At 45.3% G+C, this 19,331-nt stretch overlaps 1 protein-coding gene across 2 annotated transcripts in view; it reads left to right on the top strand.

The window, feature by feature from the left end:
• LOC310786676 (nuclear receptor subfamily 2 group F member 6-like) overlaps positions 1 to 16,776 on the top strand; it is a 17,672-nt gene extending 896 nt beyond the window's left edge. The window contains exons 1-5 of one of the 2 annotated variants that reach the window (XM_083647938.1): positions 1 to 1,162; positions 2,810 to 2,904; positions 10,201 to 10,532; positions 12,299 to 12,545; positions 14,354 to 16,776. The exon at positions 1 to 1,162 is cut by the window's left edge and continues 896 nt beyond it. In XM_083647938.1, coding sequence (XP_083504064.1) covers positions 891 to 1,162; positions 2,810 to 2,904; positions 10,201 to 10,532; positions 12,299 to 12,545; positions 14,354 to 14,628 — 1,221 coding nt within the window. In that variant the 5' untranslated portion in view covers positions 1 to 890 and the 3' untranslated portion in view covers positions 14,629 to 16,776. Of the gene's footprint in view, positions 1,163 to 2,809; positions 2,905 to 10,197; positions 10,533 to 12,298; positions 12,546 to 14,353 lie in introns of both variants that reach the window. The other variant, XM_083647937.1, reaches the window with a different exon arrangement.
• Positions 16,777 to 19,331: the final 2,555 nt, after the last annotated feature.

Below are 19,331 nucleotides of genomic sequence, written 5' to 3'. Positions count from 1 at the left end.
GCCGCTGCAACGGCCTCAACAAGTCGAGAGGGAGTCTGGACTAGAACTGCCTCAGATCAGCAGATAACACCTCTCTGCACAGCAGGAACAGGTTGGACTCGTTTCTAAGTTGAGGAAGAGGGCAGGGCAGTTGAACCCTGCCTGCAGGAGAGCAGTGTGCTTCTTCTCTCCTGCTCCTGCTCGTCCTTTTGGGAGAAAGTCGTGTGCTGAGAGACGACCAGGCTTCTCAGTTCCAGAGCGACTCTTTTCGTTTCGCCCCCCCTCTTCACTCTGCTTCGTGTTAGATGAGGTGTTGTTCTTCTTCCAGGGAGGAGAGAGAGAGACAGAGAGACACACACACAGAGAGAGAGAGAGAGAGAGAGAGTTAGAAGTGTAATTTATTGTTTCCTGTCAAAGGGCAGGCTGCACCCTTTTCTCCTGCCTGAACTCTGAAGCACTCGGTGTCTGTGTGCGTTTGAAGTTCTCCCCAGACCTCAGGAGCTTCTGATTGGAGGTCACGGCAGCAGAAGAAGGAAAACACGGGGGTGAAAGACGAGAAAGAAGAGAGCGAGGAGGAGGCGAGAGAGGAGAGACGGAGCGCGCCGCTCGGAAGGGACCTCCAGGTCACTCCGAGCAGAGGGCAAGGGGAGAGAGGTCAACACCGGGACCCCTTCTCATCTGAACTTTCTCCCCCCACCATCCCACTTTCATCTGCATCTCCTGGACAAAACCTGCCTTGAATATTAACATCATCTGAGCAGTGGGAAAGGGTTGGAGGTTAGACAGAGCGTGTCTGTCCGAGTGTGTGTGTGTGTGTGTGTGTGTGTGCACGCACACGTGTGTGTGTGTGTGTGTGTGTGTGTGTGTGTGTTGTGTATGTTTCCCTGGTCGGGCTCTGGGTCTCAGATAATATGGCCATGGTGAGCGGGGGATGGGGCAACCCCAACGGGGACACTAACGGACTGGGGGAGGCGAAGGCGTACCTGAGGCGGGAGGAGGAGGACGGCTCGCCCCAGGCCGGCAGCAGCGACGTGGACGTGGGGGACGAGGACAAGTCGTGCGTGGTGGACTGCGTGGTGTGCGGGGACAAGTCCAGCGGGAAGCACTACGGCGTGTTCACCTGCGAGGGCTGCAAGAGCTTCTTCAAGAGGAGCATCCGGAGGAACCTCAACTACTCCTGCAGGTGAGGAGGGGAGGGGGGGGGCAGCATCCGTTCAATGGTTCTCAGTGGGGTCCGGGGACCACCAGGGGTCCTTCAGGGGTTTTCAAGTGGTCCCCAGCACATTGATGAATCGTTCAACTTCGCTATTTAATTTACAAGAAGTTAACACAAACAGAGAATGTAGCTGGAAGAATGGCTGTTTTTTTTTATCATGTTTCCCTGTTATCTCGCTCTACCTACAGTAGTCATGGAATTCTGGACAACATCATAAATCATCTAACAATATTCTCAGATTTGGGTCTGAGAGACAACATCTCATCAAATGGGGGTCCGTAGCTGTAATTTGTGCTAAAGTAGGGGTCTTTGATATGAAAGGGATGAAATCACTGATGTAGATCAACCACATCATTTGCTGAAACATTCAGTCTTGTTGGAACAAAGCGTGTGGTTTTTATGGATATTTTTTTGTATGGCTCAAATCATGTGATTGGTGGGTTGTAGAAATGTGAGTAGGCCGGCAGCTATGCTCTCTATTGCAACTATTGACTCTATTCAAATTCACGAAGAAGAGGACAGATTGCTTCATTATGTCACTTGAGAGTGACATGTTCCAACCTTGATATGTCTCACGAGCAGCAGGCCCTTGTGAAGAAAACTGAAAGGCCCAAAGGTCATTCATGTATGGAAGCTTCGCCTTCAGAAGGTCAACATTCCAAGCAGGAACAAGATGTTACAACTTCATTTTCTGCCCTGTTTTGAAGCAGTGCAGCCACTTCTATAACTGACTGTGTGTGTCCGCCCCTTTATGGCACGGAATGTCTGTTATGGCCCAGAATGTCCATCTGTCACTTATAGAAGCAGCCACTCCTCACTGATGATGTCATACCAACTAAGGATGTTATGATGATGCCCCACAAACATTGCGTGAAAGGACGGACAGACAGACAGACAGACAGACAGACAGACTCGCAAAGTCAGTTATACATAATATAGAAGCGGCGTCACCATTCTGATGATGTCATATTAGTAAAGAAACACAATCCATCAACTGAGCATGCCCACTGATGATGTCATGCCCCGCAATCATTGAGTAATGTAACTGATCATGTCATGTCCCACAATCGTCGAGTGGTGGCTAGTGGTGACTGATGATGTCATACCCACTGATGATGTCCCACTGATGATGACACAGTCATTAGACATTGTGACATTATCAGTGATGTCATAGACATTGCGACATCTTCAGTGATGACATATACTATGTCATCATCAGTGATGTCGCTTAACCAATTGTGATGTCAGACTCACCAGTGATTTATGACAGACACTGCTTGTTTGTACTAGCAGTGCTGGAAAGGGCTCTTTCTCTCTCAAATGTTAGCCAACCTCCCCTGCTGCCAAAGGCAACCAGGGCGTGTAGGGCTGATGATTTACAAAGGTCACAGCCTTGATAGCTTCTCAGCCCCACCGCCTCACACACTTCACTCATCATAGAGAGAGAGAGAAACACACACACATCTTACTAGCTATCTGAATAATCCGTCCTTTAAATAGCTTTCTTATTGGAAACTCCCCATAAAACACTTATACGCTACGCTTATCCACAAACTCTCATCAGGAAGTCTTTGTTCATCACCTGAAGGCTTCTGTCTTTCTTCTTCTGTGCAGATCGAATCGAGAATGCCAAATAGACCAGCATCACCGCAACCAGTGCCAATACTGCCGTCTGAAGAAATGCTTCCGCGTTGGCATGCGCAAAGAAGGTATCAAAGCTATCCTACTGTACCTGAAGCTATCCTACTGTACCTGAAGCTATCCTACTGTACCCGAAGCTATCCTACTGTACCTGAAGCTATCCTACTGTACCTGAAGCTATCCTACTGTACCTGAAGCTATCCTACTGTACCCGAAGCTATCCTACTGTACCTGAAGCTATCCTACTGTACCTGAAGCTATCCTACTGTACCTGAAGCACTGGCTTTCACATGTCCAAGTTATTATTAGGAATATAAGATGGCAGCCACATGTGACTTTACACTTCTCCCGATTTGGAAATAATCACCCCATTCAATCAGTATAGGCATGTCATCAGCAGCCCCAGTAGGGACCTACTGGCCTGCTAGTAGGTGGTTAGGGTTAGGGTTAGGATTAAATAACAAAAAGCGTTAAAATATGATTTACAGGTGAAATGTAGAAACATGGCTGATCGCTAATCGCTGATAACAGCCTTCTGCACCTACTAGCAGGTGAATAGGGCCCTACTGGCTGATATGAATGGAGTGATAATAACACGCTGATAACGCTGATTGAATGGGGTGATTATTTCCAAATCGGAGCTGGGCAAAAAATATAATACTCAAACGTAGGGATGTCACAATATATCGTCCCACAATATATCGCGATATCAAAACGTGACAATATGTATCATTGAGATGAAATCTCATAGCGCGAGAAAAAGAAGCTGAACATGGTGCCACTGATCTGCATCTGATTGCATGCTCGCTCTCCTTTTCATTGCTTTGTTTGAAAAGACGAGGGACGTAACAGACACGGAGGATGAAAATGGTGAAATTACTCAAATTAGCGTGGAGGATGCCGCCTCAACTTACAAATCGATTGCAATTTTTTCTTTTTTTTTTAATCTTATCGTATCGTTATCGTGAACCCAATATCGTGTATCGTATCGTATCTTGAACTGAGTGTATCGTGACACCCCTACTCAAACGCATAAAGACTGAATGCTGCAGTGATGTCATATGAGGTTTTTGTTACTATTCTAGGTCCTGGAATGAATTAATAATAACTATGAACCCTATACATACTGTACCAACAAACAAAACACAACACACACACACACACACACACACACACACACACACACACACACACACACACACACACACACATACACATAGCAGAAATAAATTCATTGGTAATGTGCTTTCTCCGATAGAAACAGCCGTGAGATTTCCCAAGATCCAAGCCAAATATTTATACTGTCAACCAAAGTGTGTTTTCAAGCGGGCGCTCACGCCCCTGCAGCTGTTGTGTTTTACGGTCGGGGGCAACTAGGGGTAACTGCTGATTTGCATATCCGAGTGCAAACCGACAGCAAGTTAACTTCAAAATGCTCCAACTCTGCCGCTATGGGTTATCTTATTTCTGTATATATAATTATAAGCCAAGTAATTACACCGTTCTACATTTTCTTAGAGTAGTATTATTAGAGTATTAGAGTAATGATTCCGCTGCTGCACGGTGCCAGTGGTATTTCCCTCCATGTCAGTGGATACCACAAGCATACCACAAGCTCTTCCATACAGAATCTACGTTGAGCTGGCAGTGTGCCAGAGGTTACAGTATATTATTGAGCTGGCAGCCTGCCAGGGGTTATATTGAGCTGGCAGCGTGCCAGGGGTTAAATTGAGCTGGGTTATTAATGAAGTGAGGCTGACCATAGTGACGCAGGTCGCAGTGTTTCCACATTACCTGGAAATGTCTGGATCACCTTTAACCCAATCAGGGAAGAAGCCTTTCAGACTTCTTAACATGTGGTTTTGGCACCAGACCTGCGGCTGTCTTGGCTGCCATTTGCAAAATCCATTAGTGTACATTACATTTTTGAGCAGTCAGGGCAATTCTGCAGTAAATTCACACAGTCAGAGAGCACTAGCATTCTGTAGTAACGTCACAGTTAGAGAGCACTAGCATTCTGTAGTAACGTCACAGTTAGAGAGCACTAGCATTCTGTAGTAACGTCACAGTTAGAGCACTAGCATTCTGTAGTAACTTCACACAGTCAGAGAGCACTAGCATTCTGTAGTAACGTCACAGTTAGAGCACTAGCATTCTGTAGTAACTTCACACAGTCAGAGAGCACTAGCATTCTGCAGTAACTTCACACAGTCAGTGATGGAGACTAGCATTCTGTAGTAACGTCAACGTAAGAGCACTAGCATTCTGTAGTAACGTCAACGTTAGAGCACTAGCATTCTGTAGTAACTTCACACAGTCAGAGAGCACTAGCATTCTGTAGTAACTTCACAGTCATAGAGCACTAGCATTCTGTAGTAACTTCACACAGTCAGAGAGCACTAGCATTCTGTAGTAACTTCACACAGTCAGAGAGCACTAGCATTCTGTAGTAACGTCAACGTAAGAGCACTAGCATTCTGTAGTAACTTCAACGTTAGAGCACTAGCATTCTGTAGTAACGTCAACGTTAGAGCACTAGCATTCTGTAGTAACTTCACACAGTCAGAGAGCACTGGCATTCTGTAGTAACTTCACAGTTAGAGCACTAGCATTCTGTAGTAACTTCACATAGTCATAGAGCACTAGCATTCTGTAGTAACTTCACAGTTAGAGCACTAGCATTCTGTAGTAACTTCACAGTTAGAGCACTAGCATTCTGTAGTAACTTCACAGTTAGAGCACTAGCATTCTGTAGTAACTTCACACAGTCAGAGAGCACTAGCATTCTGCAGTAACTTCACATAGTCATAGAGCACTAGCATTCTGTAGTAACTTCACAGTTAGAGCACTAGCATTCTGTAGTAACTTCACATACTACACATAGTCATAGAGCACTAGCATTCTGTAGTAACTTCACATACTACACATAGTCATAGAGCACTAGCATTCTGTAGTAACTTCACAGTTAGAGAGCACTAGCATTCTGTAGTAACTTGACACAGAGAGCACTAGCATTCTGTAGTAACTTCACACAGTCACAGAGCACTAGCATTCTGTAGTAACTTCACAGTCATAGAGCACTAGCATTCTGTAGTAACTTCACACAGTCAGAGCACTAGCATTCTGTAGTAACTTCACACAGTCACAGAGCACTAGCATTCTGTAGTAACTTGACACAGTCAGAGAGCACTAGCATTCTGTAGTAACTTCACACAGTCAGAGAGCACTAGCATTCTGTAGTAAATTCAGTTAGAGCACTAGCATTCTGTAGTAACTTCACAGTCAGAGAGCACTAGCATTCTGTAGTAACCTCACACAGTCAGAGAGCACTATCATTCTGTAGTAACTTCACACAGTCAGAGAGCACTAGCATTCTGTAGTAACTTCACACAGTCAGAGAGCACTAGCATTCTGTAGTAAATTCAGTTAGAGCACTAGCATTCTGTAGTAACTTCACAGTTAGAGCACTAGCATTCTGTAGTAACTTCACACAGTCAGAGAGCACTAGCATTCTGTAGTAACTTCACACAGTCAGAGAGCACTAGCATTCTGTAGTAACTTCACAGTTAGAGCACTAGCATTCTGTAGTAACTTCACACAGTCAGAGAGCACTAGCATTCTGTAGTAACTTCACACAGTCATAGAGCACTAGCATTCTGTAGTAACTTCACACAGTCATAGAGCACTGGCATTCTGTAGTAACTTGACAGTCATAGAGCACTGGCATTCTGTAGTAACTTGACAGTCATAGAGCACTAGCATTCTGTAGTAACTTCACACAGTCATAGAGCAGCTAGCATTCTGTAGTAACTTCACACAGTCAGAGAGAACTAGCATTCTATAGTAACTTCACACAGTCATAGAGCACTAGCATTCTGTAGTAACTTCACACAGTCATAGAGCAGCTAGCATTCTGTAGTAACTTCACACAGTCAGAGAGACCTAGCATTCTGTAGTAACTTCACACAGTCAGAGAGCACTAGCATTCTGTAGTAACTTCACAGTTAGAGCACTAGCATTCTGTAGTAACTTCACAGTCATAGAGCACTAGCATTCTGTAGTAACTTGACACAGACAGAGAGCACTAGCATTCTGTAGTAACTTCACAGTTAGAGCACTAGCATTCTGTAGTAACTTCACAGTCATAGAGCACTAGCATTCTGTAGTAACTTGACACAGACAGAGAGCACTAGCATTCTGTAGTAACTTCACAGTTAGAGCACTAGCATTCTGTAGTAACTTCACAGTCATAGAGCACTAGCATTCTGTAGTAACTTCACAGTCAGAGAGCACTAGCATTCTGTAGTAACTTCACACAGTCAGAGAGCACTAGCATACTGTAGTAACTTCACACAGTCAGAGAGCACTAGCATTCTGTAGTAACTTCACATAGTCATAGAGCACTAGCATTCTGTAGTAACTTCACAGTTAGAGCACTAGCATTCTGTAGTAACTTCACACAGTCAGAGAGCACTAGCATTCTGTAGTAACTTCACACAGTCAGAGAGCACTGGCATTCTGTAGTAACTTCACAGTTAGAGCACTAGCATTCTGTAGTAACTTCACAGTTAGAGCACTAGCATTCTGTAGTAACTTCACACAGTCAGAGAGCACTAGCATTCTGTAGTAACTTCACACAGTCAGAGAGCACTAGCATTCTGTAGTAACTTCACACAGTCAGAGAGCACTGGCATTCTGTAGTAACTTCACACAGTCAGAGAGCACTGGCATTCTGTAGTAACTTGACACAGTCAGAGAGCACTAGCATTCTGTAGTAACTTCACACAATCAGAGAGCACTAGCATTCTGTAGTAACTTCACACAGTCAGAGAGCACTAGCATTCTGTAGTAACTTCACACAGTCAGAGAGCACTAGCATTCTGTAGTAACTTCACACAGTCAGAGAGCACTAGCATTCTGTAGTAACTTCACAGTCATAGAGCACTAGCATTCTGTAGTAACTTCACACAATCAGAGAGCACTAGCATTCTGTAGTAACTTCACACAGTCAGAGAGCACTAGCATTCTGTAGTAACTTCACACAGTCAGAGAACACTAGCATTCTGTAGTAACTTCACACAGTCAGAGAGCACTAGCATTCTGTAGTAACTTCACACAGTCATAGAGCAGCTAGCATTCTGTAGTAACCTCACAGTCATAGAGCAGCTAGCATTCTGTAGTAACTTCACACAGTCATAGAGCAGCTAGCATTCTGTAGTAACTTCACACAGTCATAGAGCAGCTAGCATTCTGTAGTAACTTCACACAGTCATAGAGCACTAGCATTCTGTAGTAACTTCACACAGTCAGAGAGCACTAGCATTCTGTAGTAACTTCACACAGTCATAGAGCAGCTAGCATTCTGTAGTAACTTCACACAGTCAGAGAGCAGCTAGCATTCTGTAGTAACTTCACACGTCATAGAGCAGCTAGCATTCTGTAGTAACTTCACACAGTCATAGAGCAGCTAGCATTCTGTAGTAACTTCACACAGTCATAGAGCACTAGCATTCTGTAGTAACTTCACACAGTCAGAGAGCACTAGCATTCTGTAGTAACTTCACACAGTCATAGAGCAGCTAGCATTCTGTAGTAACTTCACACAGTCAGAGAGCACTAGCATTCTGTAGTAACTTCACACAGTCAGAGAGCACTAGCATTCTGTAGTAACTTCAGCTGCACAGTTTACACAGGAGGCACATTTATTCCTAATAACATTATTATTGTTAACTTTTGTCAGCCACAGCCACAATGTACAAAGGGGTAGCACTAGAACTAGCAAACTCTTCCACACAATTCTCATACAATGCACCTCAGTAAATGAGAACATAACCGTATCATTCTCACACAGCAAGTGAGAAAATTGAGAACTTTATTTCAGCAAATTGTGCCTGTCTCTGTTCATTTGGATTGATTGATTGATTGATTTATTCCAGCCTGCTTCTGTATTTGGTTTTGATGGCAACAAGTGAACAGAAGCCTTTCTCGCAGATATGCGGTCGCAAAAGGAAGGAAAAAGCACACAGCTTCGTCAGACAGGCCAGGGTATTCTCTGTGTTGCTTTATCCAAAAGTCCAACAACAACTTTCTGAAAGCAGGCTTCAGTGTTTCGTCACAAGACAACTCAATTAAACGCTCCTGCTCAGCCCGCACTGTTGCCTGGGCAGCTGAATCCTAACCGTATGTAACTGGAGTTGTATTTGCGCACTGTTTGCGTCGTTTTGTTTGTGGATTCCCCACTTGCGCTGCTGACGGAGCCACTAGCAGCACATGTGGCAATCGGTTCAGCGCTGCTAACGCTATTAGCGTTATCACTGGAAGGCATGTGGCTGCAAGCCGCTCTTGCGCTTCTGGCGTGTGCTCGTTTCACTGACCTGTCCTCCTCGTTCGCTTGTTGAACTTCATTGCTGCGGGACTCCAGTCCTCATGTCTCTTTCCAGTTCGTATTCAGCCAATTTTGCAACATGCCTGCTTTCTTGTAATCAATAGCTTCTTGCTTGTAACGTTAGCAGCTAATTGTGTACGCGCAACAGGTAGTTGTGTCCGCGCAACAGTCAGAAACGTCAGAAACAATTTTTTATTTTGTTCCTAAATCTAAAAACAACAATGTGGAAGTTATTTTAAACCCCATTTAAATTAATTAAATAGACAGTAGTAATTAATAGTAGCCTAGTATTTTTGATAGTATTACTGTAGGCGACATGTTTTCAATTTGGGTTTATTTCATATAAAAAACATTGAGATTCCAGGCATCCCTCCCAAGTACCACCAGCAGGGGGCGCAAGTACCACCGGTGGTACACGTACCATAGGTTGAGAATGACTATTATTATGTGACCTGCTCTGACACAGCACAGGCCCGTTTGTGTAGAAACATGATTTTATGAGGAAAATATTGATTTTGGCAATTTTGGGGTTTCAGCCGATTTGAGTAAAATAAAGTCTTGGTGTTCATTCTGTGTAAAGATTATTGTGAAATTTGAATGCTAAATATAGTTTTTAAGCTCATAAATGTAGGTCAGGGTGACAAGCAGAACTAGCTTACTTTGTCAACATTTGAGGCTGTTTTTCTCAAAAACATAGTTTGGAAACAGTCAAGACATAAAGGGGTGTATCTCACTCAATCTTTGGAGTACAAAGATAATTTTAATATCACCAGAAAGCTTACATTCTCTTCTTTCTTCTTTTCCAAATGAGATCAGTGGAGCAGTAACTACAGTACTTCAGCATAATATAGGAAAACATTTTCAATCATTGCATAGCATCTCTAACCGTAGTCTTCCCTACCGAGCACATTCTCACAGAGTGGTCTGTCTGTCTCTCTGCCCTCTCCTCCCCTCCTCTCTCCTCCTCCCCCTGCAGCAGTCCAGCGGGGCCGCATCCCTCCATCGCACTCGGGCATCAGTCCCACCTCGCTGGCGGGTGGCGGGGGTGCGGCGGGCCAGGGCCACGTCGGGGGAGACTACTTCAACGGCCAGCCGGTGTCGGAGCTCATCTCCCAGCTGCTCCGCGCTGAGCCCTACCCCAGCAGCCGCTACGGGGCGCCGTACAGTCAGGGGCAGATGCAGGCCTCGGCCAGCGGGGGCTCCGTCATGGGCATCGATAACATCTGCGAGCTGGCAGCCCGGCTGCTCTTCAGCACCATCGAGTGGGCGAGGAACATCCCCTACTTCCCGGAGCTGCCCGTCTCAGAACAGGTGGGTCAGTCGGGCACAAATAGTGTCGCATGACGCAAACTGCACTAGGAAAGTTTTTTTTAAATATCAGACAGCCTGAATCAGAGATTGGGACTGTGAGATTTTGTGTCTCATCCCTATTGAGAGTGAGATCTCATAGATTCGCCCTATTTGGCCAAATTCAATTCTGCTGTTATGGACACTTGCCTGCGTCTAGACCAGCGGTACCCAACTAGATCTCAGGAGGCTTATCAGTAGATCCCCAAATCATTTTGGATAATGAGTGCCACTTGCAGTGCTACATAAGCTAGTGCCTGTCAAAACGCTCACAGAAACCACCAGACGATTTTCATATTTTTATTGTACGACTTTTCGACACAGGCAGGTGAGAAACAAAAATCACAGTACAAAACCAGGCAAAAAAAATGTCCCAGGATGTCCCTGAGGAGCCACCAAACCCGCTGCTTTAAGGTACAGCATGTTCAGAGACTCCTCAAGGTCACCCCAGATCCAGCTCCATCAAAAACAGGGACCTGACATGACATTGTATTGAAGGGCGAATCAAGGTTATTCACTCAGTAAAGCAGCAACCCTATTAGTGGATCTCAACATGGGGTTCGGGGACCATGGGGTGGGCCCCACTATAGTGACCTCAGATATGGCAGATGAAGTCATAAATTACTGATGATGTCCAAGTTCACAGACACCTTGGGGGGGGGCAGGTGCTCAGGTGGAAAGAAAGGGCACCCCTCTCATAATTATTTATAACAAATAAAGTGACATACAATCAGGCCCGGATGAATACAGTGTGGTGCCCCTGGGTGACCACACTTGAAGTGCCCGCCTCCTTCCAATTTACATGTAAAAAATAATAATTGATGGCAATAAAGACCACATTTCATGATTTTCGCATGTTTTTCCGATCATCCCCCCACATTTTCTCCCCAATTGTACTTGGCCAATTTTCCCCTCTGCTGCCCTGGTCACTGCTCCACCCTCTGCCGATCTGGGGAGAGCCGAGACTAGCACCATGCTTCCTCCGAGACATGCGCAGTAGCCGGCCGCTCCCTTTCACCCGACAGTGGGAGCTTCACTGGTAGGACGTAGCAACGTGGGAGGATCACGCTATTCCCACCAGTTCCCTTCCACACCGAACAGGCGCCTCGACCGACCAGAGGAGGCGCTAGTGCAACGACCAGGACAAATACCCTCAATCCAGCTTCCCTAACTTATTTCTAAAGTACAGGCTCCACACACATACTACAGAAACATGTAAGACACAATGTAGTAACTAAAAAATATATCATTTGAGTGAGATCAAGTTTCGAAAAATGGTCTAACAATGAAATGCTACTATGGGGTCTAACAACATCATACATGAATATGGGCTCTTTGAATCCACAGCAGTCTCAGCTTTCCAGTCATACCCAAATTATGAAATTTCACAATGCAGGTCACCACTAAAGATTTTCCCTTTTCTATGTAAAAGTAGCGAGATTTTGCTATAAAAATGCAAATTATGTGCAAATGACCATTTTTTTCGTTTTCAAATAGGTGCAAAAAAGAAGGAAAAAAGGGGAAAATAGAAATTTTTCAATTCAGTGTGACTTTAACCAATGCCACGTCCCATGATGTCTGTGTCTTGAAGTCCAAATTGACCTCTCTCTGCCATTTGGAGCCACAGGCATACAAAGTTGCCTGTTGTGTTGTGATGTGAAGAGCTCATACAAGTGACCCCTGTCCTAATTCCCAATGTCCCTCCCCCCCCCCCCCCCCCCCCCCCACAGGTGGCACTGCTGCGGCTGAGCTGGAGCGAGCTGTTTATCTTGAACGCGGCTCAGTCAGCCCTGCCGCTCCACATGGCGCCCCTGCTGGCCGCCGCCGGCTTCCATTCGTCTCCCATGTCCGCGGAGCGCGTGGTGTCCTTCATGGACCAGATCAGGGTGTTCCAGGACCAGGTGGACAAGTTGGCCAGGCTGCAGGTGGACGCGGCCGAGTACAGCTGCCTCAAAGCCATTGCACTCTTTTCACCAGGCGAGTTTGGTGCCTTTCCGAAGCACGTTTAGTTGAATGATCTCTCAAGTTTGATACAAATGCTTACAAATGAGGAGAGGGGCAAACAAAAAGACAATTTCCCTATATAAACCCAAAAATTAATAAAACTACCACAATGAACCAGCAACAACAGCAGTAAAATATGTCTGAACCAAATATTTACAATTGAAAGTGGATTAACATAGAAGCCACTGGTGTAAAATGGAGAAGGGGAAAAAGTATGAAAGTATCAGATTTCCAATTCCCACATGAATCCAGTCCAAGCTGTTTCTGTAACATCTTCCCTGTCTCTCTGTCCTCTAGATGTTTCTGTAACACCTTCCCTGTCTCTCTGTCCTCTAGATGTTTCTGTAACACCTTCCCTGTCTCTCTGTCCTCTAGATGTTTCTGTAACATCTTCCCTGTCTCTCTGTCCTCTAGATGTTTCTGTAACATCTTCCCTGTCTCTCTGTCCTCTAGATGTTTCTGTAACACCTTCCCTGTCTCTCTGTCCTCTAGATGTTTCTGTAACACCTTCCCTGTCTCTCTGTCCTCTAGATGCTTCTGTAACACCTTCCCTGTCTCTCTGTCCTCTAGATGCTTCTGTAACACCTTCCCTGTCTCTCTGTCCTCTAGATGCTTCTGTAACACCTTCCCTGTCTCTCTGTCCTCTAGATGTTTCTGTAACACCTTCCCTGTCTCTCTGTCCTCTAGATGTTTCTGTAACACCTTCCCTGTCTCTCTGTCCTCTAGATGTTTCTGTAACATCTTCTCTGTCTCTCTGTCCTCTAGATGCTTCTGTAACACCTTCCCTGTCTCTCTGTCCTCTAGATGTTTCTGTAACACCTTCCCTGTCTCTCTGTCCTCTAGATGTTTCTGTAACACCTTCCCTGTCTCTCTGTCCTCTAGATGTTTCTGTAACATCTTCTCTGTCTCTCTGTCCTCTAGATGTTTCTGTAACACCTTCCCTGTCTCTCTGTCCTCTAGATGTTTCTGTAACACCTTCCCTGTCTCTCTGTCCTCTAGATGTTTCTGTAACATCTTCCCTGTCTCTCTGTCCTCTAGATGTTTCTGTAACACCTTCCCTGTCTCTCTGTCCTCTAGATGTTTCTGTAACATCTTCCCTGTCTCTCTGTCCTCTAGATGTTTCTGTAACACCTTCCCTGTCTCTCTGTCCTCTAGATGTTTCTGCAACACCTTCCCTGTCTCTCTGTCCTCTAGATGTTTCTGCAACACCTTCCCTGTCTCTCTGTCCTGCAGATGTTTCTGTAACACCTTCCCTGTCTCTCTGTCCTCTAGATGTTTCTGTAACATCTTCCCTGTCTCTCTGTCCTCTAGATGTTTCTGTAACATCTTCCCTGTCTCTCTGTCCTCTAGATGTTTCTGTAACATCTTCCCTGTCTCTCTGTCCTCTAGATGTTTCTGCAACACCTTCCCTGTCTCTCTGTCCTCTAGATGTTTCTGCAACACCTTCCCTGTCTCTCTGTCCTCTAGATGCTTCTGTAACACCTTCCCTGTCTCTCTGTCCTCTAGATGTTTCTGCAACACCTTCCCTGTCTCTCTGTCCTCTAGATGTTTCTATAACACCTTCCCTGTCTCTCTGTCCTCTAGATGTTTCTGCAACACCTTCCCTGTCTCTCTGTCCTCTAGATGTTTCTATAACACCTTCCTTGTCTCTCTGTCCTCTAGATGTTTCTGTAACATCTTCCCTGTCTCTCTGTCCTCTAGATGTTTCTGTAACACCTTCCCTGTCTCTCTGTCCTCTAGATGTTTCTGTAACACCTTCCCTGTCTCTCTCTGTCCTCTAGATGCGTGCGGTCTGACCGACCCGGCCCATGTGGAGTCCCTGCAGGAGAAGGCCCAGGTGGCCCTGACGGAGTACGAGAGGCTGCAGTACCCCAACCAGCCACAGCGCTTCGGCCGCCTGCTGCTGCGCCTGCCCGCCCTGCGCGCCGTGCCGGCCAACCTCATCTCCCAGCTCTTCTTCATGCGTCTGGTGGGCAAGACGCCCATCGAGACGCTGATCCGAGACATGCAGCTGTCGGGGAGCTCCATCAGCTGGCCCTACGCCCCCGGACAGTAAAACACCAGGCTGAGACGCAACGGGATCAGACAGGGCTACAAAGATGAGATCAAAGTAAAAGAGACAAAGTAAATATCATGAATATAAAAAAAAAAAAACGAGGGGACATGTTTTCCCCGCATTCTCTGTATGATTTTGGTGGAGGCCTCAGTATGAAACGATGGTGATAAATTGATTGTCTTTATATACATTTGCAGCACTTTGTCTGATCTCGCCGTCTCATTCTGGACAAAACAACAGGGCTTTGAAATGCAGACTCTACCACGAGGCCATGTGCCTATACTACCTCTTCCCACATCACCCCTACGTGACTCAGTTTGAGCCCAGGCTCTGTGTGTTCCCTCAGGCTCTGCGTGTTCCCTCAGGCTCTGCGTGTTCCCTCAGGCTCTGCGTGTTCCCATAGGGCTCTGCGTGTTCCCATAGGGCTCTGCGTGTTCCCTCAGGCTCTGCGTGTTCCCATAGGGCTCTGCGTGTTCCCTCAGGCTCTGCGTGTTCCCTCAGGCTCTGTGTGTTCCCATAGGGCTCTGCGTGTTCCCATAGGGCTCTGCGTGTTCCCATAGGGCTCTGCGTGTTCCCATAGGGCTCTGCGTGTTCCCTCAGGCTCTGCGTGTTCCCTCAGGCTCTGCGTGTTCCCTCAGGCTCTGCGTGTTCCCTCAGGCTCTGTGTGTTCCCATAGGGCTCTGCGTGTTCCCTCAGGCTCTGCGTGTTCCCATAGGGCTCTGCGTGTTCCCATAGGGCTCTGCGTGTTCCCTCAGGCTTTGCGTGTTCCCATAGGGCTCTGCGTGTTCCCTCAGGCTCTGCGTGTTCCCATAGGGCTCTGCGTGTTCCCTCAGGCTCTGCGTGTTCCCTCAGGCTCTGCGTGTTCCCATAGGGCTCTGCGTGTTCCCTCAGGCTCTGCGTGTTCCCTCAGGCTCTGCGTGTTCCCATAGGGCTCTGCGTGTTCCCTCTCTCTGCGTTTGTTGTGTGAATTCGATGCCGTAGCAGTGCCACTTATACTGCAAGGTAAGCCCTACTATGGCAGCATCAGAGCTTTTTTTTATCGTCACAACTGAGGAAGTTGTTCGGATCATACCTATGTTGTATTATGTTTGTCTGATGTATGCTTTAGTCGAACTGATTAGCGTATGTTGTTACCAAATGTATTGTATTTGTGCAGACTAAGTTCTAGAGATGACCTGTAATGCAAAGTATCGCCCTGCACAGCGGTGATGCAAACTAGAGGCATGGATGTTATAATGTATATTATATACTGAATATAGTATATTATATAATGTTGGATGCAGGAGTTTCCGATGCTCAAGGCGGAGAGGGGGCGCAGGTGAACGTATGATACACTGACCTCTCACACACACCCTGGCTCCTCAGACAGTCACACCCGTCTTACCGTATTACCTCATGTTTTATAGATCAAGACAAAGATTGTATAGTGAACTATTGATTATACAAAAGGGATCAACGCATGTCATCGTTATCTACCCGTTACAGACCCGTCTGTCTACCAGACCTGGACAAGAATACTATGTTTCAAAATGGTTTGAAATGGGTTCAAGAGGACACTCAAGAGTCAACACAAGCTGAATCAAGCAACACATTTTCCCCCACACCTGCAGTCTCTATAGCTTTGTAAACCAGGGTCACCTTCAGATAACACTTTTAGTGATTATGCGAGGTAGTGAAACCTTTGAGGTATAAAGGTTCTGCTGTTTCCTGGTACCCTCGAGGGCAGTGCCAGCAGACAGCAGAACTGCAGGTACTGAGATGAATGGTCCGGGGTGATCATGCTCATGAGTGTGTGGACTGCAGCTCAGTGTGGCAAATGTGTGTCCTGCCAAATTACTTACTTGAAAGTATAAGACTGTGTAGGGAGAACAACCATCCATTTTGTATTCCCTGCCATGATATCTTATTGTAAAAACAAAAAAAACAAATACCATGATTCCTGAAGAGAAGTTCATCCACCGCTCATTATGCTTTCCTTGAATCACTTTGTTGTATTTGCTGGAATTTAAACTGTAGTGAGTGGACCGTGTAGTTTTCCCTTTAAAATAATCTTGTTTCTATTATTACCATGTCAAACCAAAATGTAAAGAAATGTCATATTGCTGACTGGTTATTTTTGCATTGCTAGAAATAAAAGTATGCACATTCCTCCTGTGGGTGACTGGAGTATCTCAGAATAGACAGACTGTTCATAGTGGTCACAACCAGTGGTCACAACAGCATGGACCTAGACATCTGCATAAAAATCAGGAGGTATTTTTTATTACTTGTCGATCAAATTCATATTTTTTCCCCTTACTTTTACTTTACTCTATTTGTTTATTTGGTCAGGACAGTACACATTGATGAACAGTTACCTATACAGAGTCATCTATATGATAACAGTAAATATGTCGGATTTAGCTAAAAGCTCATTTGCATCCGTAGTCCTCAAGAGATAAAAACATATAAGATAAAAGACAACATCAAATCTCCAGAAGACTTTCTTTTACATTATGTTCATCTAGTAGTCAGTAGCCTATATAGGGGGATTTTAAACGCGATGACAGACAAGATAGCAAACGTGTCAGTAGTTGGAGGATAAATCCACTACAAGTGCTACTACCACTCGGGTTCTATTTTGCAAAAAAATATACTGTACAGTAGTTCTAGTATAAATAAAAGGTTCTCAAAGCCGTTTACCAGCAGAGGGCGGCAACAGCTTGCATTACCACTTCAAACAGAGGCTGTTTGAATCAACAGAAGCCAGAAGAAGACAACAGCCAGGCAGCCTGTCTGTCAGTCCTCCTGCGCTACCTGCTGGACACAAACAGCAGATGCACGGAGCTTTTGAACATACACAGGCTACATGCATGAGATAAGCGAGGGGGAAATGGGCTGAACTCACAGATAACATTTTTAGAGAATTAGGAATGTTTATTACTCATTGAATATCAATACTTTTTAGACATAATACCCTCTGGAAGGGTACGATGTTACAAAAAAAAACGTTTACAGTAGCATCAAGGAAAATAAATTCATATAAAAATAAATGGCTCGCAAATGGTTTGTAAAATGACAACATTGTTCTTCATACTCATCAGTTCTTCATAGAAATATGAACACATGACAAATCAAAATAGGTCTAAACTATTTTCTAACTTCGGCTAGATAGTAACACTTTGCACATGGAGTGGATTAATACAAACATTACCACACATGAAATCAACCATCATAATAATAATCATTTTCATCAGGGGAAGGAATCAGAAAGGAAAGATGAGCTCAGCTTAAAAACAATGAGAAATAGACACAGAAATTATTTCCATTTTGTTGAAGGTCCATGAGACAAATAATGTAAAAAAAGAAAAATGTTACTTTCTGATTTGCATAGCATCAGTGCAGTGTGAATGCCCACTGAGAAAAATACACATCAAAGGAACCACTCCGGGCCTAAATAGCAAATAACGTTACCATTAATGTTCATAAATTAACCAATGTTTCATCTGGAAGTACGAACAGGACAGCTAGCTCTGATGCTGACTTCCTCAAAAGTATATACAACAACAGCCAAAATACATATCTCAGTGACCAGTATGACATCGTTTTGGTTTCACTGCAGCTATGATAATCAGTATAAAATCTTAGTATCGACAAAATGCCAGTACAATGGGGATGGGTGGAAGACATGTTGTACACAGCGCCTGGTACAAAGCTGTTACTTAACTTGTGTAAAAGTTAGGTAAGCACATTGACACACAGGGGACAAAAACACAAGTTCATTTGTGACTGAGATAATGCTGTGGTTAAAAGAAACTGCCTATTTGCATGCAAACACACCCAGCAACCCGCCTCGCCCATTTGCTTATAGTCTCTATGATAATGTTTCAGCTCTTATCTGTGGAGATAAAACCAAGAAAGTCACCTATTTAGAGAGCAAACTCAACCACGGTGAACCCAGTGCGGTTATCACAGCCGACTGAAGGTCACATGACTTTCAGACAACCTTTCTCCAGCCGCACCCTTCGATTCTCACCAGTGGCTGCACACTACAATAAGCTGGCCCTTTTCACCAGTGGCTGCAGTGCACACTGCAATAAGCTGGCCCTTTTCACCAGTGGCTGCACACAACAATAAGCTGGCCCTTTTCACCAGTGGCTGCACACAACAATAAGCTGGCCCTTTTCACCAGTGGCTGCACACAGCAATAAGCTGGCCCTTTTCACCAGTGGCTGCACACTACAATAAGCTGGCCCTTTTCACCAGTGGCTGCACACTACAATAAGCTGGCCCTTTTCACCAGTGGCTGCACACTACAATAAGCTGGCCCTTTTCACCAGTGGCTGCACACTACAATAAGCTGGCCCTTTTCACCAGTGGCTGCACACTACAATAAGCTGGCCCTTTTCCCCAGTGGCTGCAGTGCACACTGCAACAAGCTGGCCCTTTTCACCAGTGGCTGCACACAACAATAAGCTGGCCCTTTTCACCAGTGGCTGCACACAGCAATAAGCTGGCCCTTTTCACCAGTGGCTGCACACTACAATAAGCTGGCCCTTTTCACCAGTGGCTGCACACTACAATAAGCTGGCCCTTTTCACCAGTGGCTGCACACTACAATAAGCTGGCCCTTTTCACCAGTGGCTGCACACTACAATAAGCTGGCCCTTTTCACCAGTGGCTGCACACTACAATAAGCTGGCCCTTTTCACCAGTGGCTGCAC

Source organism: Poromitra crassiceps (genome assembly GCF_964638095.1).
Source record: "Poromitra crassiceps genome assembly, chromosome: 12".
NCBI classification, from domain to species: Eukaryota; Metazoa; Chordata; class Actinopteri; order Beryciformes; family Melamphaidae; genus Poromitra; species Poromitra crassiceps.
Note: the sequence above shows the minus strand (reverse complement) of the source record. Positions and strands in the feature narration are given on the sequence as shown.